The sequence below is a fragment of the Lytechinus pictus genome, chromosome 2 (genome assembly GCF_037042905.1).
Source record: "Lytechinus pictus isolate F3 Inbred chromosome 2, Lp3.0, whole genome shotgun sequence".
In the NCBI taxonomy this organism is placed as follows: domain Eukaryota; kingdom Metazoa; phylum Echinodermata; class Echinoidea; order Temnopleuroida; family Toxopneustidae; genus Lytechinus; species Lytechinus pictus.
In genome coordinates, this window is record NC_087246.1 from 52,527,656 (window position 1) to 52,541,219 (window position 13,564).

At 35.5% G+C, this 13,564-nt stretch overlaps 1 protein-coding gene across 2 annotated transcripts in view; it reads left to right on the plus strand.

Annotated features, from left to right (window-relative positions):
• Positions 1 to 2,354: 2,354 nt before the first annotated feature.
• Positions 2,355 to 13,564, plus strand: part of LOC129277808 (ATP-dependent DNA helicase Q4-like) — a 38,630-nt gene continuing 27,420 nt past the window's right edge. Inside the window, exons 1-4 of one of the 2 annotated variants that reach the window (XM_064095132.1) lie at positions 2,355 to 2,543; positions 9,736 to 9,940; positions 11,233 to 11,336; positions 12,829 to 13,047. In XM_064095132.1, coding sequence (XP_063951202.1) covers positions 9,805 to 9,940; positions 11,233 to 11,336; positions 12,829 to 13,047 — 459 coding nt within the window. In that variant the 5' untranslated portion in view covers positions 2,355 to 2,543; positions 9,736 to 9,804. The other variant, XM_064095133.1, reaches the window with a different exon arrangement.

Genomic DNA, 13,564 nt, shown 5'->3' on the forward strand with positions numbered 1-13,564 from the left:
ACTGGGTCTGGAAAAAAGACTTTGGACTTCTATTATAATTTTGAAACAACCGGGTCTGGAAAAAGACTTTGGAATTGTACTATAATGTTTTATTAACCGGGTCTGGAAAAAAGACTTTGCACTTTTGTGCTATATGAACGCATTACTATAGGATTTTAGTTTAGAACAGGTTCGTCAAAAATCCCTTCAAATTTATTACATTTGTGGGTAAAGTCATTATTACATTTGTGGGCGATCAAAAATTATTACATTTGTGGGTAAAGTGCATTATTACATTTGTGGGTGAAATTATTACATTTGTGGGTAAAGTGTTATTACATTTGTGGGCGTTATTACATTTGTGGGTAAAGTGTTATTACATTTGTGGGCGTTATTACATTTGTGGGCGATTATTACATTTGTGGGTGTAACACCCCCCCCCCCACTTTTTTCCAAAACCGTGTACAAAAACTTAAAGATGACCATATGATTGTGATTTTTAGCATGGTCAGCCCCCCCACTTTGAAAACCGTTCCGCGGCCCCTGATTTTAATTATCACAGTTTCCTTTATATGGGGGCAAGGGAACCGAAAGGCAGAGGGGGCACTTGCCCCCTTAAAATTTCCCATAGCAAAAACGCCTTTTTTAATGTGAAATGCAAGCCTGCGTAGGGAAAATTTTGGGGGTACTTCAGCACCCCAGCTTCCCAGGGCCATGGTTCTGCTTGTTAGATTTTTTGTTTTCTTTACCCTTTACCAAAATGGAATAAAGAATGAAGGTCATGGAAACTTGTTTCCCACTTTTATGAAACTCCGGGTTGAAACTTATAGGGAATTGATTGAGTAAGCAACTTGCGGGTACGGGAGGCATAGGCCTATACTGTGCAGCCGGGAGAACGGGAGATTATCCCATAAGTTGGCAACAAAAATAAAAACGGTTTAGAAAGGCAAATACAAGTTGGAAAAGGGGGAAAGAGGCAAATACTAGGGGGATGACAGTATTTAGCCCCCCCCCCCCCCCATACAACCGCGTAGCCAGGAAGCGCGCTCCCTAGGGTGCAGGGTAATCTCATCGTAAATCAAAAGAAGGCGTCTTTTGCGTCTCTAGTACCCTTTTCAACTCGAATTCAATTGAATTGCTGTGATAAAAAAATTGTTTTCAAAAGAAATTATGAGCTTGAAGATTTGAGATAAGATTGGAGGATTTGAAAGAATTCCTCTTACCGCGCGAAGCGCGGAAGCTAAAACGTTTTATAAAAATTGAGAACAGAAGTTATAAAAACGCCTACCTTGGTCACATCAGATTTGATTTAAATCAAGTTAACTCAAGTCGCAAAACAGAGTAAGAGACGGGTATATGCAGGAAAGAAATAGGCCCTATTTCTTCCCGCGAATGGTGTTGAAGCTCTGAATTTTAGAAATTTATCTGAAAGCTTAACCTGTTATAATTTTGACATTTCTTAGACTGTAACTCGATTAACAAGGAAAATGAGCTCAAAATGTGAAAGGGATGGTGCAAGCTAGAAGAGGGACTTAATTGTCCTTTCCCATGCTCGCCAAGTGCGGAAACCTTTGTGATTTATTTTGGAAGAAAAAAAAAGTGTATAATTTCGCTCATATTAAGCGCTTCCTTTTGTTTGATTTATAAGATACTTCAGTGATATTAAAAATTTTAAATCAATGGCACAAAACAAGACAGGAGATGGATGTGCAGCGATAAACAATAAAGTCTCATATATACTTTTGCATATTATAACACGGAACGAATTTAATGCCTCCTCCTTTGAGCAGATATACTTGCCAAAATTACTTGCTGACAAAGCGGAAAAAAATTCATTTGGGGAGTCGGGAAATGACGGTAATGTTTACCCGCTCCGAACAGGAGAGCCGACAATTTGTGTCAATTGCAATTTTAAAAATATATATTTTTCACTCTTTACACCCATGTATAATTTATAACCTCTGGCAAGAATATACGATTCCCACAACCGGGAAGGGGAAAAACGAAGTAGAAAAGGGTGTGGGGAAACAAAAGGGAAAGGCGATTTAGATGTTTTTCACGCGCGGAGCGCGGAAGCAACATTTTTTATGAAGAGAGAAGATCAACGTTTCGTTAACTTTAGGTTTTTATTCTTTTGACAAAAAAAAGAAGGAAAAACAACACAGCATACCTTTTCTTCCCTTTCATAGTCTACTTTCGCTTTTTATTTTTCTCCTTTTCCTCTTTTTTGTTGTTGTTGTTGTTTTTTTTTTTTTGGGGGGGGGGCGACCGCCCCCATCGCCCCCTGGCTACGCGCCTGCCCCCATACCCTGCCCTGCCCTATATCCTGCTCTCCTCCCTTCATATCAGCAAATACTGTACTTTTTTCTTTTCTCAGAGACACTGTACCGGTACCCGTGCAATTGTTTTGATCTCTAGCTAGCTCTTTGTTCAGTTCACGTCCCGCGCGAAAATTGAGTGCTAATGACAGAGTTATTAGGAGTCCCACCCATTAAGGCCAGGCATAGATAGAGTTATAATATTATATAAACCTAAACACTCTATGGTCCCACCCAGCTTGACAGGTAAGAACTAAATCAATCATTTATGGAAATTGAATTTGCGCTTTTAACATGTTTCATGGTGGCACACATCCCTATCGCCACCAAATTTGAGAGTATTTCATGATTTAAAAAAAATCCCGGCTAGCGGCCAGGCTTCGGCTTCGCTTCGCGCAAGTGCCTAGTCCGTGCCCGGCCCGTGGTATGGTGCTTGGCCGCATCTTTCCCGATCGAGATTCAGCGTCCCTCTGCTAGCCGGCAATTATACCCAGAGAGCTCCGTCCCGCGAAACTCGAAGCGGGCCGGAGCCTAACTTAGAAAATAGAAGGTAACCAAGGGCCTCCATGACAAGATGAGCGATACGTAGAAAAGTTCTAGGACCATTCTTCCGAGATAGGAAGATTGGCGACAAATCAGCGCTTTCCATTTCACAAACTAAGGCAATTTCAATTTGTCTTCCAAGACAATCCTTGACATCGTTTGGTATCGATAGTAATTAGTATCGCCTATCGGAAAAATAATTTAGTCTTCATCGTCACCTGAACCTTTTATTTCGGAATGACGGCTTTTCATAATAATAGATTCTATACTCAGTAGAGGCGCACGGCCAATATGGGAGACTCCAATAGCCATAGGGGAGACGATCTCCCACATTGGAGACTTGCTTTGCAAAAGGACAAAAGAAACAACAACAAAAGCATGATTTTTTCCACCCAAAATTTTGTCTCACTGAGGTCAGAAGCCCATTTGTTTTGTGTGTGATTGACAACAAAAATCCTTATCAAAACAAAAGTAGACGGTGAAAAGGGGTAATTTTTCATGAGGAATCTGCTTATCACATTTTTATTTGCCGCCAAGGTAATCCTTTTGCAGCAAATGCAAACAAAGGAAATTGGTCTCCAAAACTGGAGACTGTCTCTGAAATTGGATACCCAAATTCTTTACAAAAGTCTCTGATATTGGAGATAATCTCCCACATTGGAGACAGTCTCCAATATTGGCCGTGCGCCTCTACTGATATTAAATACAGTAATTTTAATAGTTAAAAAAGAGATTTATTCTGCAAGGCAGGAAGCTGTTTTGCCACCTGTTGGAACCCTTATAAAACATTGTAGAAAATATAGGGAAGAGGAATATAAGATTGCACAAGAGAGGAATACCTTGGCAATACATCTGGGCAATTCCATGGAAAATGTTCACTTTAGAGAAAAAATGAAGTTTCAGATTTCACTTAAGCAGTCAAATTTTCTTAAAAAGTAATCCATAAAGTCTCAATTTCCAATAGAAAAATCGCAATATTGATAAAATTTTGTAGTTTTTTTCCATCATCAAAAAAATAGAATAGTAAATTGCAAAATTTAAAAAACAAGGTCCCAGAGGTCTCTTTTAACTTTTAAATAGTTGAATAATGTTTAAATGAACAGAAAATCATCGTTAAATTTTATGCCATTCATCAATTTTAGAGAAATCTGTCTTCAGATTTGTGTGATTTCTTTACCATTATCAGTGTCATGTCCGTTACGTTTTTCACTTAAAGTTTTCACAGCTTACAGGAAAATTGTCTAAAGGTACTGCAGATTCAGATTCTATGTTAGAATTAAACCCCCTACCATGAGTAGCAATCATTTTCCCTTACCGCTTCTCATTTTCATAAAAATGGCGTAACGGACATGACAATTCGCGTAACGGACATGACGCCTTATATATGACAAAAGGCAGCATTCACAAAAAAAAATATTAGGCTCAGTGTTACAGACTGAGGTCAGTCTCAATTGCTTGAGGATAGCTGGATGTAATAACTCCTAGAATCAGCAGTTACTCAACCTATTTTTAGAAGTTGGTGAATGATGAAAGTTCAGCTCTTGTTCTGGTAGATTTTTCTGAGAATTAACGGTATGCCACATAATAAGGATAAGATGCAGCTAGATCTGGCAACATACTCAGATCACAATCTGCATCATTTGTGTTTGAACAATATAATTGATTATCTTCTGTTTGCACCGACAGTTTGGAGCATGATAAATCTCCAACTTGTGAAGTCATGAGATCATTGATGATATTGCTTCAAAGTATCTGACTTTCACCAACCTCTACTTCTTCAGTGATGGCACGGGCTCACATTTAAACACTAGTTTGTAGTCAGATATCTGTGTTACATGATGTACATTGTAGCTCTATGAATACATGAATCTACAGTGGCACTTCTTTGCAATATCACAAAGCAAAGGGGCTGTGGAACGAATGTGGCGCGATCAAATTATTATGTCATCATAGTATTTTGGTCAGCCATAATCACGATTTGAATGATGTATCTTCATTTGTACACAAGCAGCGCGGACAATGCAACAATATAAGATAAAGCCACATTTGTCAGCAAGCAAGATCGTAAGATTTAGAACATCCAAGATTTGATGAAAGGATGATTATACTCAGTCAGGATGATATTTATTTTGAATGAAAAAAAATCTCAGAAGCGATTTACAAACATTCCGATTACCTTTCAACTCATACATAATCGATAATGAAAGACTGGTTTCCAGGTAATGCTATTAAATTTTAAAATACTTTTTAATATCATTTTTTTTAATCTTAAAACTGACATTAATAGTAGTACATATTCTTTATCATAAAATACATTTCATAATATGTTCATCTTGGATTTATACAGGTCTGGTACATTTTGTTTTCTTCTCACAAAAAATGAGATTTGGTCTTAGTGTGCCGTAGTGGTATGATAAACATTGTATTCTATATAAAATTATCATGTAGGCTATAGCTATTAAATTAATGATACCTGCCAATAATATCTACATATTTTTCTTAAGAATGTTAGTAAAGGTACTTTGCTGTTACATAATTACATTCATTATTCATATTTCTTTCATTTTGAAACTAAGAAGAGCTGATGAAGTTCACTCCGTAAGGGTGTCATGTCCGTTACGCTAGTGTATATTATCAAATAGTAAGCCATGAATAAATAATAATCTTTACTATCAACTTTTTCTCCTTTAATTAGGTGTGGCGGATGGTAGTAACTGGAAAATACTCATTAACTGTTGTTAACTGGTGTAAAAGAAATTTTTCTAAATATTTTTTTGTTTTATAAATATTGTACAAAAAGCCCCCCTCTCAAATTGCAAAATAATAGGAGATATTACAGATTATCAGTTATGATGTGTGTCTCTAACCTCTAGCCTTAACATGTAAACAATTAGACTTGTACCATATCTTGTAATAAAATAATCATATTCGCTTACAAAAAGTGGACGAAACTGTCATGTCCGTTACGCTTCGAGTGTCATGTCCGTTACGCTACATTTTGAGCTATGAATATAGAATGCACTGCAAAATTGTTGTTAAACACCATTTTATGGATAGAGCATGATCTTAAGATTAAATTTACACCAACGTCAGGTGCATGCAATCTAAGAATTCACAGGAATTTTGATAAGCAATAGGAGGTAAAAATGCTTCGTCCATTTCGTGTCATGTCCGTTACGCTCACAAAGAGTGCAATTTCTCCGCAACTGTTCAACGAAACGATTTGAAATTGTATGTGTATGTAACTGATACTTAAATGTGTCTGATAAGCTTAGTAACAATTATCAAAAGACTGCTAATTCTACTGTCTAAACCTTTGAATTACAAAAATTTGTCTGAACGTCATGTCCGTTACGCTGGAATTGACCATCTCCAGAAATGGGAACAGGTTGATTTAGAGTAACGAATGGATGCGTATATTTCATTTTTATCATTACTTTTTTTTTCCAAGTATGTACATGTATTAAACAATGTTTTAGTCTTATGTTATTATGTAGTTTTCAGTAAGTGTGATCAAATGTTACCTTTAATAATTATTTGCAATATTCATTTCGTCTTGTAATGTTTTGTGATACATGTATGATTTGTTTGATTATGAATATATTGAAATAAAAAAATTGTTTCAAAACAAAAAGAAAACCCTTGTGCGAGATAAAAATTGAATTAACTAAGTAATTTCGACATTGTATTAGATCTAGTTCAATATTCTGAATTTTTATAGAATACTTATTTATAATGATAATTTTGCAAATTATGCGTTAGATCTAAATGTTATTTGTTGAGAAAAAATTAAGATTTGAATGGAGTAAACAAAATCAATGTGTCTGATTGTATGAGACTGAAAAATCTAATTTATTTATTTTATTTGTCGGATATAACGCAATAAATATAAAGAGTATAAACATACATTTGCATGATGAGTTATGTATGTATGAGTAACTGAAGACAAGCAAAATATGAAAATTGCTGCAAACATGTCCAAGTGAGTAAAGTAGTGCTTTGCAATAATAAAACTTAGAAAAGTGTGTGAAATCAATCTGCAATGGAAAAAATAGTATTTACAGAAACAATGCTAAAAATGATAACGATCATAAATGTTTGTCATATTTAAAGTTGATAACTTTATGGAAGTTTATATAAGAATATAAGCTTTAAGAATATAAATAATATGTTCAATGTTTCAATGTATGGAGTCGAGACTAATTTATTGCTTTAACATGACATAGGTGTCGATGCGCCTCTTTGTATGGACTTTCCAAAATCTTTTCTTTTATAGGTACAATGAACTTATCTTCATTTGTAATGATCGTGATGGATTCGTAAGCTATAGGCCTAATCTATATCTTAAATTCGATTAGCTACTTGTTACTGCTGATTTTTTTTGTTTCATTCATCATCTCAAGTTAGCTCAAATCCAACAATTTTCATTGATTAAATTTAATCTCAGCAAAAAAAAAAATTATAATGAAAATGAAATAAATAAATGATTTAGCATGTTTAGTAACATCTAACTTTTGTATTGTGTGTTTTTTTTTTGCTGAACGTTATAAACACGTTTTTTTACCATACATATTTTCTTTAAAATAATTGTTTTCATGTTGTTTATCTAATGAGAAAGCATGAGGGGTCAGAGAGATTGCCGCCCATTTCGATATTTCAAGTTTAATTAAAAAAAACTGGAAAAGGGATGGGGAAAAGACAGGAGGGAGAATAAAAGAAAACATATTAAAAATTTTTTGGGCCCAGAGAAGTTAAAATGACATTCGTTCTGGGTCGTTTTGCCGTGCAAGACGACCTGAAATTGATGACAACTAGCCCCCATTATAACTTGGCGCCATCCCAGATAAAATGCATCAGAGTGCTATTGAATGACCCCCCAAAAATGCTTAAAGGTGATATGTCAGTGTGGCTTGCCGTAAACGCATTTCCCTCAATGCCGACGGCTGCGGATGGTGTGCAAATAAGAACATGCCGACGTAGGACATGTCTGGAAGTGTCTTTCCAAGGACCATTCTTCGTATCGCCCACATCGGCTTTGTGACACAGTTGAGCGATATCTCGTTCTTACGTAGAGCGGTTCGACCAAAGACCATTTCATGAATCAGGCCCCATAGCCATATGTAGACCGATAAATAGGTCTATTTCTGTCAGGGATATGCTCCTCTGAGACTTAGTCTGGCTCTGCGTCATTTCCTCCGTCAATAACAGAGTTAGACTGATGACAGCCATGCATGGGCTCGCAAAGGACAGTCGCTTAACTAAGTTGCAGTGTCTGACACTGTAACTTAACGTTAGTTAAGCAGCGGTCGCTTAACTTAGTTAAGCGCACCCTTTCTCCATAGTTGACGGTCATAGACTGCCGACTATGGAGAAAGGGTGCGCTTTTGCACCCTCCTTGATTTTGCTTTTTGATGGGATAAACTAAAAGGGAAGAAAAAATAAAGATAAATTTATATTAGGCCTAAATACATTCAGCTTACCACCTTTCCGAGAAATATGCCAGAAAATTGTGGATTTTGATGACAAACAGATCAGGATAAGCCAGGTTCTTCTTCGATCGCCATCAGCGCAGCTAACGTTACAGCTGAGCGTACAAACGTGCCAGCCAATCCGCTGGCGCATCTCTACGCTCAACTAGCACTGTAGCTGATCGAAGAAGAATCTGGCTGATCCCGATCTGTTTGTCATCAAAATTCGCTATTTTCCAGCATATTTTTCAGAAAGGTGATAAGCTGATTGTATTTGATATAAATTTATCTTTAATATTTCTTCCTTTTCCCCGTCAAAAGCAAAATTTAGGAGCAATCGAGGAGGGTGCAAAAGTGCACCCTTTCTCCATAGACACTGTAGTTTAGCGTCAGTTGTTTGCTCCGCTCCATTAAGAGATTTGCAAACCCTTATTTTTGTGTGGGTGTTGAGATTGCCATTTCCCCTTGTGTTTACAGTGGGAAAATTGAATATCTGCTTGCCACAATTTTTTCTCACTTTGTCACAATTTAACCCTGTGATCTGATTTTCAAATTGAAAATAAAATCATACCATCAGAAAGAGTGTCAAATTTACTATCTGCCACTCTGTGGACAAGTTTTTGGCATCAAGAATAAATTTTTAACAGCTCTTAGAATAAAAATGTGTGTGTCCCATTTCTTAACTACACAGCCTATGACAAGAAAATGCTAAACATACGTCTGATTTCATTCTTCATTTTTAAAGCCATTAATTTGATTTTTTCATAAAATATTACATTTCTGTTATTATGAAGGTTAAATCTCTTCAAATCCACGAAGCACATTCAATATTTTTTTTAAATTAGCAAAATACTTTTTCTCCATACACCCTAGGCATCCTGAACACTTTTCATAATTTCAATCATATCAAACACTACACAATTCATCAAACTTTCTGCCATAAATAAATGAATACATTCAAAATCTACTGGTAACAATTTTGCTGTAAAGATTTTTAGCTCAGAATTTTGAAACTCATTAGATATGCTTATTTATGCACATTTTTTCAAAATTCACACACAAAAAAAAAATTCTCCTTTATTTGTTGACCAATTTTTTTTTTCATCCATCTGGTAGAGCTACATGAGGGTCACCAGATTTCCACACAGAATTTTGAAATTTTTACTAGAAAATCATTTATGCTGATTTATGCAAAATTTATTCATAAATCACAAAAAATGCTTTTTCTCCTTCATTTGTCGATCAATTTCAATTTTGTTTGCTTTATATGATAGCTCTAGGTGTGGATACAAAATTTCAACACAGAATTTCGAAACTCATTAAATATGCTAATTTATGCATATTTTTCATGAGAGTCTTCCCCAGTTTATCACTTGATATTTCATGCATTAGGTCTACTTATGCATCATTTAATATTCTTCCCACAGATTGGATCAGATTCATTCAAAAGACTAAAGAAAAAGTGCCCTAAATTTATCACAGAGTCATAGATTACCATGACTTCATCCAGTGATGGCTGTGAGATTTTTGAAATCAAGAAGGCTCTGAAAGTCTGGGAGAATGACTTCAAGGAGAGTCACAACCGCAAACCAGGCCGAGATGACATGATGTCAGCTCCACAGAATATTCAAGGTAAACTCAAAGTATAATCTAAATTGACATGATGTCAGCTCCACAGAATATTCAAGGTAAATTCAAAGTATAATCTAAATTGGGGAAGTATTCCCTTTGTCCAAAGAATAATGTTAAATATATTTTAGGCAATTGTAATGCTGTCTACTTATTGCACCCCAAATTGATATTTATTTGTTCATATTGGTAAAAAAAATGATAGAAAATGATGCAAGTGCAAGAAGAAAGACTAGAGTTTTATTCAAGAAAATATTAATTTAAATATAACAAAAGCAAAAAAGAAGAAAAGATGAACTGTCAATGCTTGTATTCAATTTGTAAAGTATTTTATGGATTACTGGATTACAATTTTCCTTTTTACTTACTGTTCAGGTATGATGTCACAAAATGACCTTTTTTGTACAATATTTTCCAGCTCCACAATTCAAAATTACATATAATTAGTTTCAAATTTAAAGTGTTAAACAAATTAACTGTCATTCGATTTAGGCTATTTAAGAAGTATATATAGAAGATGATTACAGGGTATAAATAATTTTCCTTTGAATACCTGAGTGGTTTAAAGGTTGGAAATTTATTGCAGTTTAGGGTTAATAATACTGTTTGACCACATTGGATATAAGTTCATGTCTCTGAAATTAATCATTTGATATGAATACCCAATTTTATTTCCATTTTATAGTGTACCGATGAGTACCATAATTTGGTAGAGCATGATGAAAAACACCCTCTACCAACATTTGGTGGGAATCGGTCCATGGGGGCCTTAGATATGACCTCATGAATACATAATTAGCCCCATTGAAGTCAATTTATATGACCTGGGGGTGTTTCACAAAGATTTGAGTATGACTTAAGTCGCACTTAAATGCCGATGCATACACGATATGCAACGCGCGATCTTATTGATCAATACACAGTAGTGCGCGTCCTCATGACACGGTCTGACCAATGCGGTCAAGCCTTTTATTCCCCATGCAACTAGACATTTAAGTGCGACTCTAAGTCATACTTAAATCTTTGTGAAACACCCCCCTGGTTCCTAACATTTAGAACCAGGCTAATACACTGACTTCAATGGGGCTAATTATTTATTCATGAGGTAATATCTTGGGGTCCCATGGACAGATTCCCACCAAATTTGGGTTGTGGGCTTTTTTCATCATGCTCTACCAAAATATGGTATCAAAAACGCTGATCTATAATATGCAAAAAGTGAAAATTGATGACATCACACTCTGTAGGTATGAATTCAATTATCCTTCAGTGATTACATTCTCTTGTATTTCTAGATCTGTATAGCAAGTATAACAAGTTGAAGAAACTTCAAAGGTGTGGCAGCAGTATCAATCAGGATGATGGGAAAAGATCCAGCCATGATACAAGTCACACTCGCGTAAGTTCGTTGAGGTCCTTTTCATGAAAATTATCATCTCTTAAATTACGGACATCCCATAGCAGTGTGTGGTGATTTTATATTTTAAACAAATGTTAACTAATAGGCCCATGTTCTGAAGTCGAGTTTAACTTAAACTCAGGTTTAAAGTTGTGGTTTAAGTATGGATAGCCAATTGTTACATAAATCACTAATGGTAGAGATATCATATTTCAGCTCATTTGGCTCTCAAATCATTCATAATTGTCTAGGAAGTATAAATAGATGATTGTCTTCACCATCGATGAATCAGGAAAGAGCACAGTAAACATAAGAAACATACAACTTAATAAAAAGTCTGACACTTTTGGCTTCCCATAATTGTAGCACAGAGTTTGACCATGGTCTACATGTAAGTTAAACCTGACTTCATAATACGGGCCATAGGGTTTAAGTTCCCCGATGTGATCTCAGAATTTTGATAAACCATCCCTTGATGTGAAGAAAAGATGCTGTACTTATTTTCAGGGTGTTTTTAAGAAAGGGGGGGTAGGGGTGTTTTGATGTCTGTAATGTAGGTCCTCTTGTCTAAATTGCAGTGATTAAAGGGAAAGTTCACCCTGACATGTTTATTGTAAAAAATAGCAGAATAAAAGAATTTTAAAAAATATACCTGAAAGTTGAGGGAAATTCATCAAAGTTTAAAAAGTTTTTAGAATTTCAATATTTTGATTTGTGATGTCATATGCAAGCAGCATTCCATGTATCATTAATTTTTAAAAAAATCAATGAAATGTCATTTTCTCAAAAAATGTAAATGGTTTTTATTGTACCTTCAGTATATCAACAGACAAATCATTTCACATCCGCCCCTGAAAGTAGAGAGTTTTTAGTCATCATGAACTATTGAAAATTTAAAATTTCTTCATTTTATATTGGATAAAATATGGGGCAGCGGCTCATAATATTAGTTGTATATGAATTCACAAATCAAAAACTTAAAATTCTTAACTTTTTTAAATCTTTGATGGATTTTCCTCAAACCTTCACCAATATTTTTTTTTTTTTTTTCTGGTATTTCTACAACAAACTTTTCATCAGGGATTCAGGGTGAACTTCCCCTTTAATGACTCCATTCCAACCAACACAATGTTTCAGCTACATAATGTTTTGATAACACAAGTGACAGTGACTAAACTTTCCCCAGTCTGCAGGCACAGACCCTGATTGAAAACTTTGATCAGCAAGTGTGTCTCCACACAAAGACTAGCACATACAAAACTTGCTGTTTCAATTCACAAGGCATGAGTAGGCTGCACATTCAGACCCTTAACTCGAGTGAAGGGTTTGCACAGCAGACTAAACTTTCCCTGCCCCGTCAAACTCATTCTGCATTTTATGCATCTCGTGTTCTTTGAAGCCATTGATATTAAAATGTATTTAATTAAGCACCTGTTCCATATTCCTCACAATGATTGCACTTCATACAACACTAATCCCACTATATGTCCAGGATGCCACCATCAACAACAAAAAGGAAAAGTCTGGAGAGAATCTGGACAGCAGTGCTGATTCCACATGTGAAGATGTTTGGGGAGCGCACCTGAATAAAACCAAAAAGAATCAACCGGAAGATGATAATAAGGGAACTGATGAGAAGGTGGAACAATCAGATGCAGCCCTGAAGATGTACAGTAAGAAACTCTTCAATAATAGCAACTCATATGGTCAGGTGAGTGGCCATGTGACCAAGTCAACATGGTTCTTGGCTGTCTATGCAGAAGTATGTTGGCTTGATTTGTGGAACTGTAGGGAGTGTTGCAAGAAACCTATCAATGATTGCAAGTCAGATATATCTCAAGAAATCAATCTTAATACAATAAATTACAAATTTGCAATTCATGATCTGGTCTGATTGATCACTGCTGTAATGTGAAAATATGGCTTCTCTTCATCTGGAAATTAAAAAGGAAAATAAGTTTAGTTTTGATTGAGTAAGCTCATGAGAAGATGTTTAAAATATTCACCCTGTGGGTAGTTATCATAATGGCTGTCAAGCTAAAGCATAGAATTTAGGACAGAATCATTCTTTATTGTTTTCTCCAGAGGACATGGTGTGCTTAATCAAAACTTGTAGTCTATAGTCTTTTTTATCTAAATAGTTTTGCATTTGCATTCAAATTTACAGGTTATTCTTAGTATCAGCACCCATCCATGTACGAATGACAATACCAGTTTTGCAGATTAAC